The sequence below is a fragment of the Gossypium hirsutum genome, chromosome D03 (genome assembly GCF_007990345.1).
Source record: "Gossypium hirsutum isolate 1008001.06 chromosome D03, Gossypium_hirsutum_v2.1, whole genome shotgun sequence".
Lineage (NCBI taxonomy): Eukaryota > Viridiplantae > Streptophyta > Magnoliopsida > Malvales > Malvaceae > Gossypium > Gossypium hirsutum.
Window position 1 is genome coordinate 54,321,628 of NC_053439.1, and position 16,950 is coordinate 54,338,577.

The 16,950-nt window shown below is 33.1% G+C and overlaps 1 protein-coding gene and 1 pseudogene across 1 annotated transcript; both read left to right on the top strand.

Annotated features, from left to right (window-relative positions):
* Positions 1 to 492: 492 nt before the first annotated feature.
* LOC107933706 (plant intracellular Ras-group-related LRR protein 5-like) lies at positions 493 to 8,494 on the top strand (annotated as a pseudogene).
* Positions 8,495 to 10,253: 1,759 nt separating this feature from the next.
* LOC107933702 (plant intracellular Ras-group-related LRR protein 5) lies at positions 10,254 to 13,335 on the top strand. The gene is made up of 3 exons (XM_016865983.2): positions 10,254 to 10,790; positions 11,992 to 12,908; positions 12,988 to 13,335. Exons 1-3 carry the CDS (start codon positions 10,337 to 10,339, stop codon positions 13,123 to 13,125), a joined length of 1,509 nt encoding a protein of 502 aa, XP_016721472.1. The 5' UTR covers positions 10,254 to 10,336; the 3' UTR covers positions 13,126 to 13,335.
* The last annotated feature ends 3,615 nt before the right edge of the window (positions 13,336 to 16,950 follow it).

Sequence of the window (16,950 nt, forward strand, 5' to 3'; positions counted from 1 at the left end):
TCAGGTTTGGGGTGTTACAATAACTAAAAGAATCAAATTAAATATTATTAGTAAAAATTAATAAATATTATTTAAAAACTATTTTTAATCTTTTACATAAAATCAATTTATATTTTACATAAAATCAATTTAAATCAAGTAAGACATTAATTTATTTTTAATATAATATTTTTATAAATATATATTATATAATATTTCTTATCCATATTGTGGCAATTATTTAAAAAAAATTCAGGTGATAAAAGGTGATTAATTTCAAAGTGACTTGTTAAAAAAAGTGTGACGAAATCGAAAATTGGGTGAAATTAAAAATATATATATTACAAATATCATAGGCCAAAAACAAATTGCTTTGTCCCTTGTTGAAACTTTAAAATATTTTGTAAACAAACCATTACCTTGTCACCTCCAAGAAAAAAACCAACCATAGCCATGGCTGTGAAGTCAAAATAAGACCCATCACCAACTTTCATAGAAACAATACAAGAAATCATGAGACTTTACAAATCACTTCCACCAAGACCCTCCATTGAAGAAGTTGAAGCAGCCAAGACTGTTCTACAAACTGCAGAAAATGAAGAAAAAACCAAGCTTGAAGCTATCTCTAAAGACCAATACCACCACCAACCCCTTGAAGGTGTCCCTGATGAACTCTTGTCTATTCTACAACAAGTGAGGAAAACCATGGTGTGGTTTCAAAGCCATGAACAAAAGAAAGAAGCCCTTTACTTGGTTGAAGTTGATGATATGTTTGAGACCTTTGATGGGTTGATTCAAAGGGCTTCTTTATTGGTTTCTGGGGATAACTTGAAGAGAAATTGTGGGAGTTTGATGGAAAAACTGTGATTAATGATGATAGTTTGGTTACAAGTTCTTCTACAAAGGCTTCTTGCAACTCAGGTAAAGTTCTTTTTTTTTGTTTGATGTGGAAATTAATTTTGTTGATACACGGAAGAGAGGGTGGTGACGATGGTCAGTTCCCTCTGTCTGATGAAGGAGGTGGTTGGAGCTGTAAAGGACGGTTGAAAAAGGATTCAAGTAGATAATTTCTTGATCCTTTCCATAGGCTGCATGAGCGAATTTAGAAATCTTTTTAGGTTAAACTGGAATAATAAAATTTTGAGAAATTAAAATATAATTTTATAATGGAATTTTAGATGGTAATTTTTCCATTTGAAGGGGGCCAAGCTTCTATTGCGTATCCCCCTTAAATTCACCACTGTTAGGCTCTCAGCCTTATATATGTTGATTGTCTATTGTCCCGAAGTGTCATGTGGCAAATCGATATTGATAGATCAAAATCAAGTGGCACAACTCTATAGGTCTAGGTAAGGTGACGATATGATGTAATTTGAGTCGTCTCAGATGGAACATGATGGTTGAAACTTGATATGGTAGTTAATGAATACACTTGCTTGCCAGTCAAGTTGCTAACTGAGGAGGGTCTTCACAAGGGATCTTCAGTGAGAATCCTCTCTAACTATTTGTGGTGTGACTGCTCGGGGGACTTAATAAGGTGTAACAAGTTTCTTTTCTTCTTTTTATTATTACATGCATTGTTGTTTAAATTGGACCGGATTGAGAATCGGGCGGAGTACTAGTTTGGAAAGAGGTATTAGACCGATTGACTCATAAATTGGTAAAGATCAATTGAATTAGGCTAAGAATTGGTTCAATCAATTTTTTAATTTTTTTAAATTTTTAATAATTTATTTAATTAAACTGTATAAACTAATCAGACTAGTGAATTGGTGGTCTGACCAATTCAACCATTAATCTCATTCTAAAAATCTTCACCTCATGTTATTAGATGATGAAATCAAATGAGTTATTACTTATTATGAATCTATCGTAATATCATGTCAATAAGAACTCAAGCAACTCAAGTCATTTGTCACTATGTTGGATTTTATAGTCTTCAATACGATAAGAAATAGGAATGTGCAAGTAGTCCTAAACAAATACTTTTGGTGTATTTTTTGTAGGTGAAGATAGTAGTGAAAAACTAAACCTAATGAAGACAACAACCCTTATTGAAAACACTGCAAAAATGGGAGCAATAGTTCTTGATCTTAAGGCCAAGTTGATGGACCAAATAGAATGGTTACCTGTTTCAATTGGGAAATTAAACAGTGTGACCGAACTAGATTTATCCAAAAATCGAATAATGGCGTTGCCGCCTTCTATCGATAGTCTTCAAGCATTGACAAAGCTCGATCTTCACTCAAACCAACTCATAAACCTTCCTGATGGAATTGGGGAACTTGTCAACCTACTAGAGCTTGATCTCCATGCAAATCGATTAAGCTCATTACCTGTTTCGTTCGGAAACTTGAAGAACCTCATGAATCTCGATTTTAGTTCAAACAACTTCACTCATTTGCCAGATACAATTGGTAACTTGACTTCTTTGAAGAGACTAATTGTTGAAACAAATGAACTTGAAGAACTTCCATACACAACTGGAAATTGCTCCTCATTATTGTTGTTGAGGTTGGATTTTAATAGGATAAAGGCGTTGCTCGAGGAGATCGGAAAGCTCGAATGCTTGGAGATACTTACAGCACACTATAATAGGATCAAAGGGTTGCCAACAACAATGAGAAACCTTTCAAATTTAAAATAGCTTGATGTTGGCTGCAATGAGATTGAATCCATCCCTGAGACCCTTTGTTTTGCAATAAGTCTAAGAAAATTGAAAGTTGGGAAGAACTTTGCGGACCTTAGAGCCTTGTCGAGATCGATTGGAAACCTCGAGATGCTTGAAGAGTTTATTGGGAATTATCCATATTTATGGAAAATCAAAGATATGGGTATCAAATAATGGAAAGTCAAAGATATGGGTATCAAATATTGGAAAGTCAAAGATATGGGTATCAAATATTGGAAAGTCAAAGATATGGGTATCGAGATATTGGCATAATAAAATCTGAGATATTTGCAATATATGGTCCCTAAATTGTAAAGTGACTTTGCAAGTTGATCCTTGAACCTCAACTATAAATAGGCATAACCATCTCTCATTCTGTATCTCAAACTTGCCATTCTCTACTTAAGGTATTGTTTTCTCTCTCTCTCTTTGTAAATTCTCACTTGTATTTTGGAGTGAAATATATTTGGTAGTGCCCGAGGACGTAGGCAAAATTTGCTGAACCTCGTTAAATTCTTGTTTCTTTATTGTATTATTCTACATGAATTGTGTGTGTGATTGTAGTGATTTATTGTGCTATTAAATTACGATTGAGGGATATTCTGGCTAGGAAAGACCTGGTACTTAAGCGATCCTTGTGATCCACCTCTCTTTCCTGGGAATTGAACTTAGTGTGATTTTTTAGTACAATAATTTTACTCTTTTACACGCTTCCGTACAATAATTGGTATCAGAGCTAGATTCGTACTTGGGGAATACGATCGTTCACGGCACTGTTCACGTACTGTAGTTGGGATTGAGGAGAAAAAATGGAAAAGTCATCGTCAAAGACTACTGTGACCAATGCGAAATTTGAAGTAGAGAAATTTGATGGTACCAATAATTTTGGTATGTGGCAATGTGAGATCCTGGATGTCTTATGTCAGCAAGAGCTGGATATAGCCCTTGAAGAAAAACCTGACAAGATGGATGACAAGGAGTGGGCCAAGATCAATAGACAGGCATGTGGAACAATTCGCCTATGTTTGGCCAAAGGGCAGAAGTACTCTGTCATGAAGGAGACATCAGCGAAGAAGTTGTGGGATACACTGGAAGAAAAGTTTCTAACAAAAAGTCTTGAAAATAGGCTTTATATGAAAAAGAAACTTTATCGATTCACGTATGCACTTGGTATGTCGATGAATGACCATGTGAACTCATTCAATAAAATTTTAGCAGACTTGCTAAATTTGGATGAGAAATTTGAAGATGAAGACAAGGCATTATTGTTGTTGAATTCCCTTCCTGATGAATATGATCATCTTACCACCACATTGCTTCATGGGAAGGACACGATCACATTTGATGCAGTCTGTAGTGCGTTGTATAGATCTGAGACTCGAAAGAAAGATAAAAGAGATCACAGAGATACAACCGCAGAAGTCTTAACAGTAAGAGGTCGTTCACACAGCAGCAAATCTGGTAGAAGGGGAAAGTCCAAAGGGAGACCCGCCAAAGATGAATGTGCCTTTTGCCGTGAAAAAGGGCATTGGAAAAAGAATTGTCCTAAGCTACAAAAGGGCAAGGCTATTTCTAATGCATGTGTAGCGGAGCATGATGAGGAGTCAGACTTTAGCTTGGTTGGCATGGCAATGGCATGTCAAACGGATGAGTGGATTTTGGATTCAGGATGTACTTACCATATGTGTCCTAATAAGGACTGGTTTTCTAGTCTTAAAGAGCTAGAAGGTGGAATTGTTCTTATGGGAAATGATAGTGCTTGTAAGACAATGGGAGTGGGTACAGTCCAATTGAAGAATCACGACGGCTCAATCCAAGTCTTGACAGATGTTCGCTATGTACCTAGCCTGAAGAAAAATCTCATCTCATTAGGTGCCCTAGAATCTAAAGGGCTTACAATCACTTTGAGAGATGGATTACTAAAAGTAGTAGCTGGGCAACTGACGGTGATGAAAGGCACAAGAAGAAATAACTTGTATTTTTTAAATGGAAGTACAGTTATTGGATCAACATCAACAGTTTCGACAAAAGATGTAGATTCAGAGGCTACCAGATTATGGCATATGCGATTGGGACATACTGGTGAAAAAGCTTTACAGACATTGGTGAAGCAAGGCTTATTGAAAGGTGCAAATTCTTGTAAAATGGAATTCTGTGAACATTGTGTTCTGGGCAAGCAGAAGAGGGTAAAATTTGGTCCAGCAATTCACAATACGAAAGGAATTCTGGACTACGTTCACAGTGATGTGTGGGGACCTACCAAAGTAGCTTCTTTGGGAGGTATGCACTATTTTGTTACTTTTGTTGATGATTATTCAAGAAAAGTATGGGTGTATCTAATGAAAAGAAAAAGTGAAGTTTTAGATGCATTTCTGAAATGGAAGAAGATGGTGGAGACTCAGATTGGTCGAAAGGTCAAACGACTTCGATCAGATAATGGTACTGAGTACAAAACGATCCATTTCTACAAGTATGCCAAGATGAGGGCATTGTGCGACACTTCACTGTTCGGGATACACCACAGCAAAATGGGGTGGCAGAACGAATGAATCGAACTATACTGGAGAAAGTTCGATGTATGTTGTCCAATGCTGGATTGGGCAAATAATTTTGGGCTGAGGCAGTTACATATGCGTGCCATCTAATTAACCGTTTGCCATCAGCTGCAATAAATGGAAAAACTCCTATGGAGATGTGGACTGGTAAATCTGCTACTGATTATGATTCTTTGCATGTATTTGGTTCCACTGCATATTATCATGTAAAAGAATCTAAGTTAGACCCAAGAGCAAAGAAAGCATTATTCTTGGGTATAACTGATGGAGTAAAAGGATATCGTCTCTGGTGTCCTGATACAAGGAAGATTGTTTTCAGTAGAGATGTGACTTTTGATGAATCAATCATGTTGAAGTACAAGGATTCACAAAAGGATGACAAAACCAGTAGTACTTTGCAGCAGGTGGAGCTTGAAAAGGTTAACGATGATCCAGCTAATATTGAAGGGACAAATGATGAAGAGGTTCCTACCCAAGAATCTCTACAGCAACAAGATTCAATTGCATATAGAAGGCCAAGAAGAGAGATTCGTAAGCCTGCTCGCTTTGATGATATAGTGGCCTATGCACTTCCAATTACAGATGATGATGTTCCTTCTACTTACACAGAAGTAATAAGTAACCCTGATGGTGTAAAGTGGAAGCAAGAAATGAATGAAGGAATGCAGTCTCTTCATAAAAATAAGACCTGGGAGTTGGTGACACTACCCAAGGGAAAGAAGGCAATTGGATGCAAATGGGTATATGCAAAGAAGGAAGGATTTCTTGATAAAAATGAAATTCGATACAAGGCTAGATTAGTAGCAAAGGGTTACGCTCAGAAAGAAGGAATAGACTACAATGAAGTGTTTTCTCCAGTTGTGAAGCATTCGTCTATTCGGATTTTGCTAGCCTTGGTTGCGCAATATGATCTTGAACTAGTTCAGCTTGATGTGAAGACCGCGTTTTTACACGGTGATTTGGAAGAGGAAATCTATATGACTCAGCCAGATGGATTCAAGGTTGCTGGAAAAGAAAATTGGGTTTGCAAACTGACAAAGTCGCTTTATGGATTGAAGCAATCTCCGAGGCAGTGGTACAAGCGATTTGATCAGTTCATGAAAGGGCAAAGGTACACAAGAAGTAAATTTGATCATTGCGTGTATTTTCAGAAGCTACAAGAAGGAACTTTCATATACTTGCTCTTATATGTTGATGATATGCTAATAGCATCTAAGAGCAAAGTTGAGATTGAAAGATTGAAGACTCAACTCAATCTCGAGTTTGAGATGAAAGATCTAGGAGAAGCTAAAAAGATTCTCGGCATGGAAATATGGAGAGATAGAGCTCATGATAGAGTTAGCTTGTCTCAGAAGCAGTATTTGAAAAAGGTACTACAGCAGTTTGGCATGAACGAGCAGACAAAACCTGTAAGTACCCCGTTGGCTTCTCATTTCAAGCTTTCTGCACAACTATCTCCTTCGACGAATACGGAACGAGAATACATGTTGCAAGTTCCGTATTCTAATGCAATAGGTAGCTTGATGTATGCAATGGTGTGTACAAGACCCGACATTTCACAGGCAGTTAGTATAGTGAGCAGGTATATGCATAATCCTGGAAAAGGACATTGGCAAGCTGTGAAATGGATTCTACGGTATATTCATAAGACCATGGATATTGGATTACTGTTCAAGCAGGATACTACACTTGGTAAAGGTGTTGTTGGGTACGTTGATTCTGATTATGCCGGTGATTTGGACAAACGAAGATCAACCACTGGTTATGTGTTTACTCTTGCTGGAGGACCAATAAGTTGGAAGTCTACACTGCAGTCTACAGTTGCGTTGTCAACCACAGAAGCTGAATACATGGCTGTAACAGAGGCTGTAAAAGAAGCTATTTGGTTACAAGGTATGGTTAAAACCTTGGGATTGGTCCAGGAGCATATTAATGTGTATTGTGATAGTAAAAGTGCTATTCATTTAGCAAAGAATCAAGTCTATCATGCACGTACAAAGCATATCGATGTACGTTTCCACTTTGTGCGGGAAATTATTGATGAGGGGAAAATTCACCTTCAGAAGATTAAGACTGCAGATAATCCCGCAGATATGATGACCAAGGTGGTAACAACAATCAAGTTCAAACATAGTTTGAACTTGATCAATATTCTGCATGTTTAACAGTTGAAGAAGGCACTATCAAGTGTTGTTGACAAAGGCAGAGAGAATTGTGTGAAGATAAGATTACTCGAATCAAATCTTCAAGGTGGAGATTATTGGGAATTATCCATATTTATGGAAAATCAAAGATATGGGTATCAAATAATGGAAAGTCAAAGATATGGGTATCAAATATTGGAAAGTCAAAGATATGGGTATCAAATATTGGAAAGTCAAAGATATGGGTATCGAGATATTGGCATAATAAAATCTGAGATATTTGCAATATATGGTCCCTAAATTGTAAAGTGACTTTGCAAGTTGATCCCTGAACCTCAACTATAAATAGGCATAACCATCTCTCATTCTGTATCTCAAACTTGCCATTCTCTACTTAAGGCATTGTTTTCTCTCTCTCTCTTTGTAAATTCTCACTTGTATTTTGGAGTGAAATATATTTGGTAGTGCCCGAGGACGTAGGCAAAATTTGCTGAACCTCGTTAAATTCTTGTGTTCTTTATTGTATTATTCTGCATGAATTGTGTGTGTGATTGTAGTGATTTATTGTGCTATTAAATTACGATTGAGGGATATTCTGGCTAGGAAAGACCTGGTACTTAAGCGATCATTGTGATCCACCTCTCTTTCCTGGGAATTGAACTTAGTGTGATTTTTTAGTACAATAATTTTACTCTTTTACACGCTTCCGCACAACAGAGTTAGATATAAATGACAATCAGATAGGAGTTTACCCGATTCTTTTCGATTCTTATCGAAATTAAGAGTTCTTCATGCCGATGAGACTCCATTGGAAGTTCCATCAAGAGAAGTAATCAAATTAGGTGCTAAGGTACGCCAATTTCATTACTATATCACCTTGAATTGATCTTGCTAGTTTACACTCATTCAAATTCTTTTGTACATTTTAGGCTGTTGTTCAATTCATGGTTGACCTTGTTGCTAATAGAGATACCAAATCTCCATCACCAAAGAAAAAGAAGAGTTTTTATTTCGGGTTCCGATCAATTTTTCGACGATCTCGGACTGCGAGTACCGAGAACATGTAGCAAGTGAATTCCTACTATAAAACATTTTATCAATTTATATATATGTATATGTATATCTGCTCTACATAGCTCAAGGTGTTCGATTTTTTTTCTAAGATTTGCTTACAACATGAGATATATTACTTGTATATTATTTGTGGGATGATTTCAAAGCTTTGTGTAGACTGTGTAATGTATTTTTGTTCTAATTCAACTCAAAGTTAGACAGTATTATTTTTTTCCGAGTTATTTCGAATGCATGTCTTTCAAAATTGCTAATCAAATCATTTTTTATTCCGGCAGGGGCGAATTTAAGTGGACAAACAGGGACAAACCCCCTAAATGAAAATTTGAATTAAATATATATATGATAACATCCTTTTAGTCCCTTAAAATGAAGAATTATAAACTGATAAATGATAAAATTATATTTTGATCTCTCCAAAATTTATAATTAAAGTTTTTTGATTCACCTCTAGATTCAAGTCCTTTGAAGATTCGAGTAATTTTAGATTCACATAATTTCTTATTCAAATAATTATTAAACAAGTTTGAGTTGATAACTTTTTATGATCAAACGGCTTATGTCATATTTTAAATTTAGATTGATACGACGGACTTTTCAAATTCAGATAAGAATTGACAGATTCTATAATGCAATTAAATTAATAACTAAAACACACACTTCATTTTCATATACTTTTACACTGTGATTAAAAAAAATCCCAGAACAGCATTAAAAGAACTTCAAAACAATTGCCATACATAATATAGTGTATAAAACAATATTATTTGTCAACAATATGTTATGAAGATGATGTTAATTGAATTAAAATCAAAAGTTGACTAATTAAATAGCTTTTGTTGTTTTTTCAAGGGAAAAAAAACTGTGGGCTTTAATTTAATCAAGTCAATTTCAACAATTTAGCTGGTTTCTCAAATGTGGAACTTGAGCTAGAATTTTGTGGATAAACCCCTTTTCCTCTCTCTCTCTCTCTCTCTCTTTTCTCATTATTGTCAAACTGAAAGAATCATAGGGTAGGGTCTAAATTAATCAAATTTGAAATTGTTATGAAATTAAAATGATTTGAATTTGAAATAGTTTGAAAAGTGTTTAAAATTTAAATTAATTAATAATTCAATTCAAAAATCTAAACTTTAAATTCAGATGTCGAATTTGAAATTAAAATAATCTAAATTTAAATTGACTCAAACTAAAATTTTTTGAAATTTTTAAAAGCTGAATTAATTTATCCATATTAAGATTCATCATAAAAAAGAAAAAAACAAAAATATGCTCAAATCATGTATGATTTTTGTCTTCGAATTTAGTAAAAAAATAAACTTATAATGACAAGTAAATTAAATAATTTGAAATTGGTGCCTACTTTTTGGAATTAAGTCTAAACTTAATTTTCAGGCCCTAATTAAATATGAAATCCAACTTTATTAATTAAGATTAATGAAAAAGTTGACTTTAGAAATTATAGAACATGAAGCATTCATACATAAGCCACCATTTCTCGGGTAAAATTCAAAAACGAATTAAATATTATTAGTAAAAATTAATAAATATTATTTAAAAATTATTTTTTATCTTTTACATAAAATCAATTTATATTTTACATAAAGTCAATTTAAATCAAGTGAGACTTTAATTTATTTTTAATATAATATTTTTATAAATATATATTATATAATATTTTTTTATTCATATTGTGTCAACTATTTAAAAAAAAATTCAGGTGATAAAAGGTGATTAATTTCAAAGTGACTTGTTAAAAAAAAGTGTGACGTAATCGGAAATCGAGTGAAATTAAAAAATATATTACAAATCTCATTGGTTAAAAAACAAATTGCTTTGTCCCTTGTTGAAACTTCAAAATCTTTTGTAAACAAACCATTTCCTTGTCACCCCCAAGAAAAAAACCCACCATAGCCATGGCTGTGAAGTCAAAACAAAACCCATCACCAGCTTTCATAGAAACAATACAAGAAATCATGAGACTTTACAAATCACTTCCACCAAGACCTTCCATTGAAGAAGTTGAAGCAGCCAAGACTGTTCTACAAACTGCAAAAAATGAAGAAAAAACCAAGCTTGAAGCTATCTCTAAAGACCAATACCACCACCAACCCCTTGAAGGTGTCCCTGATGAACTCTTGTCTATTCTACAACAAGTGAGGAAAACCACGGTGTTGTTTCAAAGCCATGAACAAAAGAAAGAAGCCCTTTACTTGGTTGAAGTTGATGATATGTTTGAGACCTTTGATGGGTTGATTCAAAGGGCTTCTTTATTGGTTTCTGGGGATAACTTGGAAGAGAAAGTGTGGGGATTTGATGGAGAAACTGTGATTAGTGATGATAGTTTCGTTACAAGTTCTTGCAACTCAGGTAAAGTCTTTTTTTTTTGTTTGTTTGATGTGGAAATTAATTTTGTTGATACGCGGAGAGAGGGTGGTGACGATGGTCAGTTCACTCTGTTTGATGAAGGAAGTGGTTGGAGCTATAAAGGAAGGCTGAGAAAGGATTGAAGTAGATAATTTCTTGATCCTTTCCTTAGGCTCCATGAGCGAATTTAGAAATCTTTTCGGGTTAAAATGGAAAAATAAAATTTTGAGAAATTAAAATATAATTTATAATGTATTAATTTATGATTATTTTAGAAAAAATATTAAATATAACTTTTTTTTAGAGGTCAAAGTGTAATTTATCAGAATTTAAATTTAAATTTAATTATTTTATCAGGATTTTAGATAGTAATTTTTTCCATTTGAGGGGGCCAAGCCCCTACTGCCTATCCCCCTTAAATTCGCCCCTATTAGGCTCTCAGCCTTATATATGTTGATTGTCCATTATCCTGAGGTGTCATGTGGCAAATCGATATTAATAGATCAAAATCAAGTGGCACAACTCTATAGGTCTAGGTAAGGTGACGATATGATGTAATTTGAGTCGTCTCGAATGGAGCATGATAGTTGAGATTTGATATGGTAGTTAATGAATGCACTTGCTTGCCAGTCAAGTTGCTAATTGAGGAGGGTCTTCACAAGGGATCTTCAGTGAGAATCCTCTCTGACCATTTGAGGTGTGACTGCTCGGGGGGACTTAATGAGGCGTAACAAGTTTCTTTTCTTCTTTTTATTGTTACATGCATGGTTGTTTGAATTGGGCCGGATTGAGAATCGGGCGGGGTACTAGTTTGGAAAGAGGTATTAGACCGATTGACCCACAAATTGGTAAAGATCAATTGAATTGGGCTAAAAATTGGTTTAACCGATTTTTTATATATTTTTTATTTTTATAAATTTTTAATAATTTATTTAATTAAACTGTATAAACTAATCAGACCAGTGAATTAGTGGTCTGACCAATTCAACCACTAGCCTCGTTCTAAAAACCTTTGCCTCATGTTATTAGATGATGAAATCAAAGGAGTTATTACTTATTATGGATCTATCGTGATATCATGTCAATAAGAACTCAAGCAACTCAAGTCATTTGTCACTATATTGGATTTTATGGTCTCCAATACAATAAGAAATAGGAAAGTGCAATGTAGTCCTAATCAAATGCTTTTGGTGTATTTTTGCAGGTGAAGATGGTAGTGAAAAGCTAGACCTAATGAAGATAGCAACCCTTATTGAAAGCACTACAAAAATGGGAGCAATAGTTCTTGATCTTAAGGCCAAGTTGATGGACCAAATAGAATGGTTACCTGTATCAATTGGGAAATTAAACAGTGTGACCGAACTAGATTTATCCAAAAATCGAATAATGGCGTTGCCGCCTTCTATCGATGGGCTTCAAGCATTGACAAAGCTTGATCTTCACTCAAACCAACTCATAAACCTTCCTGATGGAATTGGGGAACTTGTCAACCTACTAGAGCTTGATCTCCATGCAAATCGATTAAGCTCATTACCTGCTTCGTTCGGGAACTTGAAGAACCTCATGAATCTCGATTTGAGTTCAAACAACTTCACTCATTTGCCAGATACAATTGGTAACTTGACTTCTTTGAAGAGAGTAATTGTTGAAACAAATGAACTTGAAGAACTTCCATACACAATTGGAAATTGCTCATCATTATTGGTGTTGAGGTTGGATTTTAATAGGATAAAGGCGTTGCCCGAGGCGATTGGAAAGCTCGAATGCTTGGAGATACTTACAGCACACTATAATAGGATCAAAGGGTTGCCAACAACAATGGGAAACCTTTCAAATTTAAAAGAGCTTGATGTTGGCTTCAATGAGATTGAATCCATCCCTGAGACCCTTTGTTTTGCAATAAGTCTAAGAAAATTGAAAGTTGGGAAGAACTTTGCGGACCTTAGAGCCTTGCCGAGATCGATTGGAAACCTCGAGATGCTTGAGGAGTTAGATATAAGTGACAATCAGATCAGAGTTTTACCCGATTCTTTTCGATTCTTATCGAAATTGAGAGTTCTTCATGCCGATGAGACTCCATTGGAAGTTCCATCAAGAGAAGTAATCAAATTAGGTGCTAAGGTATGCTAATTTCATTACTATATCACCTTGAATTGATCTTGCTAGTTTACACTCATTCAAATTCTTTTGTACATTTTAGGCTGTTGTTCAATTCATGGTTGACCTTGTTGCTAATAGAGATACCAAATCTCCATCACCAAAGAAAAAGAAGAGTTTTTATTTCGGGTTCCGGTCAATTTTTCGACGATCTCGGACTGCGAGTACCGAGAACATGTAGCAAGTGAATTCCTACTATAAAACATTTTATCAATTTATATATATGTATATGTATATCTGCTCTACATAGCTCAAGGTGTTCGATTTCTTTTCTAAGATTTGCTTACAACATGAGATATATTACTTGTATATTATTTGTGGGATGATTTCAAAGCTTTGTGTAGACTTTGTAATGTATTTTTGTTCTAATTCAACTCAAAGTTAGACAGTATTATTTTTTTTTTTGAGTTATTTCGAATGCATGTCTTTCAAAATTGCTAATCAAATAACTTTTTATTCGGACAGGGGCGAATTTAAGTGGACAAACAGGGACAAACCCCCTAAATGAAAATTTGAATTAAATATATATATGATAACATCCTTTTAGTCCCTTAAAATGAAGAATTATAAACTAATAAATGATAAAATTATATTTTGATCTCTCCAAAATTTATAATTAAAGTTTTTTGATTCACCTCTAGATTCAAGTCCTTTGAAGATTCGAGTAATTTTAGATTCACATAATTTCTTATTCAAATAATTATTAAACAAGTTTGAGTTGATAACTTTTTATGATCAAACGGCTTATGTCATATTTTAAATTTAAATTGATACGATGGACTTTTCAAATTCAGATAAGAATTGACAAATTCTATAATGCAATTGAATTAATAACTAAAACACACACTTCATTTTCATATACTTTTACACTGTGATTAAAAAAAATCCCAGAACAGCATGAAAAGAACTTCAAAACAATTGCCATACATAATATAGTGTATAAACAATATTATTTGGCAACATTATGTTATGAAGATGATGTTAATTGAATTAAAATCAAAAGTTCACTAATTAAATAGCTTTTGTTGTTTTTTCAAGGGAAAAAAAAAACTGTGGGCTTTAATTTAATCAGGTCGATTTCAACTTTATTGTCAAACTGAAGAAAGAATCATAGGGTAGGGTCTAAATTAATCAAATTTGAAATTGATATGAAATTCAAATGATTTGAATTTGAAATAGCTCGAAAAATGTTTAAAATTTAAATTAATTAATAATTCAATTCAAAAATCTAAACTTTAAATTCGGATGTTGAACTTGAAATTAAAATAATCTGAATTTAAATTGACTCAATTCAAATCATGTATGATTTTTGTCTTCGAATTTAGTAAAAAAATAACCTTATAATGACAAGTAAATTAAATAATTTTAAATTGGTGCCTACTTTTTGGAATTAAGTCTAAACTTAATTTTCAGGCCCTAATTAAATATGGAATCCAACTTTATTAATTAAGATTAATGAAAAAGTTGACTTTAGAAATTATAGAACATGAAGCATTCATACATAAGCCACCATTTCTCGGGTCCAAATTTAACTTAAATATCCATTTATTCAACTTTGATTAAAAAAATGTCAAAATTTTCCATCTGCCCTTGGACTTCAATTAAGTTTGAGATCTAGTCTCTATATTTAAAAAAATTAAAAAATTAAATCTTTCTACTTTTTCGATTAAAAAGGTCGTAGGATAATCGTTGACATCATTAATATTTTTTTGTCAAAATTTACTGTAAATATGCCAATGCAATCATACTAACATCAGTAGTAAATTATAATGGATTCTGTCGAGGGAAGCCTACTTCTAGCTTGAGCTCTCAACAGAGTCAGGAGGCAAAAACCCAACTCAACCTGAGGGCAACACCAACTTATTGAGAGACTCGTCAGTTTTAAATGGACAACACTTCAAAAGTCTCACGAGTCTACTATGTTTGATATGGAGAGCTCATAAATGTTTCGAAAGACGTAAAGTGTTGGAGGCTCGCCTTACTCACAACAACCAATAAAGCAAATGGGGATCCAGCATAAGAAGCCCACCGATTGTCCAGGGGCAATCCCATATTCCTTCAAGGGCTTACAAAAGAACGAATGGAGAGGCAAATGAAACTTAGCTTTGAAAAGGAACATCAACATGAAAAAATCTGTCACTCGTACAATTCACCCCAGCGAGAACTGAAAATTCATAAGCTTAGTTCAGAAACTTGATTCCTCTAACCTCCAACATCCTTACCATCACCTCATGTTTCATTTTACATAGCCACTCATTCCCTTCGATAGGCACAAAAAACTCCTATACTTGTCAGGGTTCTTGGTCATGTCTCGAACTACTTGAACTAGATTTATCGACTTTTTTTACATCCGACTATTAAACTTTTTTTGACTTGGTGGGTCAAATACGGAAATCGTTATTTTTCCAAAATCATGAGAATGCAGATTTTTTTTAATCAATTTCAATTTATTTTTGTAATCTAGCACTATTATATATATAATACAACAAAACAATCTTAAAGTGTGTTGACACCATTTTTTTGATAAAACGGGGTCGATTTGGATATTAAAAATGAAAACGAATATGATAGTTGCCATCAATCTTTTTTGATGAGGTGTGATCGGGTCACCTCGAAAAGTGGTTGTTTTAATAAACCATTCGATTTTATTAAAACAACGATTTTGGTCCACGAAATTCAGAAAAATGGGTTCGGGAGTCGATTACGTACGAGGAAGGATTAACACCCTCGTAACGCCCAAAAATTGGTACCTAGTTGATTAATTAGTGTCTTAGTGTCGAAGATTGAAAATTTTGAAGAATTTTAAAAATACGATCCTTTATTGAAATGTTAAAAATTTTCGAGAAAATGGCATATTTTATGTTAATCGAGAAAGAGAATTATATCCAGTAAGTTAGGACACAATGTCTTGAATTCTCAATACGCGAATGGATGCAAAAATTTTACTTATTTAAAAAATATTTAACTATCTCGGACTAAAAAAGGGATCATGCCCAGTAAGTTAGGACACGATCTTTTCTTAATTCCCGAGATCGTTTAAAACTTGAGTTTGAAAAGATTTGTGTATTTAGATTTATTTTGAAAATCGAAACCCCGTAAGTTAGGGTACGACCTTCTCGAATCTAAACACGAGATTTTGCTTATTCAAAAAAATCATAATTTATGCATTGAAATTAATCTAACTCGGAATAGTAGAGCACGGCGTTAATGTGCGTAGCAAACAATGATGAACACGATAATGTAAGCATAAATAATATACATGACATAGTAAACGAGATAAATAATAGGAGAGACAAATCGATCATATCACAACAAATAAATAAATGAATAATTAAGACATTCCTTTAAAATAATAACGAACATATATGCAAATAAATAAATTAACATCGAGTGAAACAAAAATGCAATAAATAAAATTAATAAAACTATAAAAAGTATAAAAATATGTGTGCATATATATATTTTAAAATTGTTGAAAATATAACAAATATATATGTATATATAAATTATAAAATATATGTACATATATGTATTATAAAATGTATATAAGTATACGTATATTTTAAAATTATAAAGTATATACAAAAAAAATATATGTATGTATATATATAGGAGTTATAGAATATAAAACACATATATATTATAAGAATGCATGTATATATATATATTAAAGTTATAGAATATAAAACACATATGTATGTATAAATATATAAAACATAAAATATATTTGCATATGTATATTATAAAAATGTGACAGATTTAAATAATGATTCATAATAAATTTTGAATAATAATACATGGTAAATTTATACAATATTAATGATAGATTTAAAATAATAATATATTATAATATTGAAATAGTGTTGATAACAAACAAAAAAAATATATTAAAATTAAACATAAAAAGAAAGTTGGATTTAAAAAATATCTAAAAACAATAGAAAATGAATTTTAAACAGAATAAAAATCAAGTACACTAAATTAAATAGGCATGGATTAAATCGTA

Bases quoted from the DNA above. Each gene is read 5' to 3' on its own strand.
- LOC107933702 (XM_016865983.2), top strand. From the start codon at position 10,337: ATGGCTGTGAAGTCAAAACAAAACCCATCACCAGCTTTCATAGAAACA. The intron at 10,791-11,991 runs GTAAAGTCTTTT...GTATTTTTGCAG, and splicing joins TACAAGTTCTTGCAACTCAG to GTGAAGATGGTAGTGAAAAG. The intron at 12,909-12,987 runs GTATGCTAATTT...TGTACATTTTAG, and splicing joins TAATCAAATTAGGTGCTAAG to GCTGTTGTTCAATTCATGGT.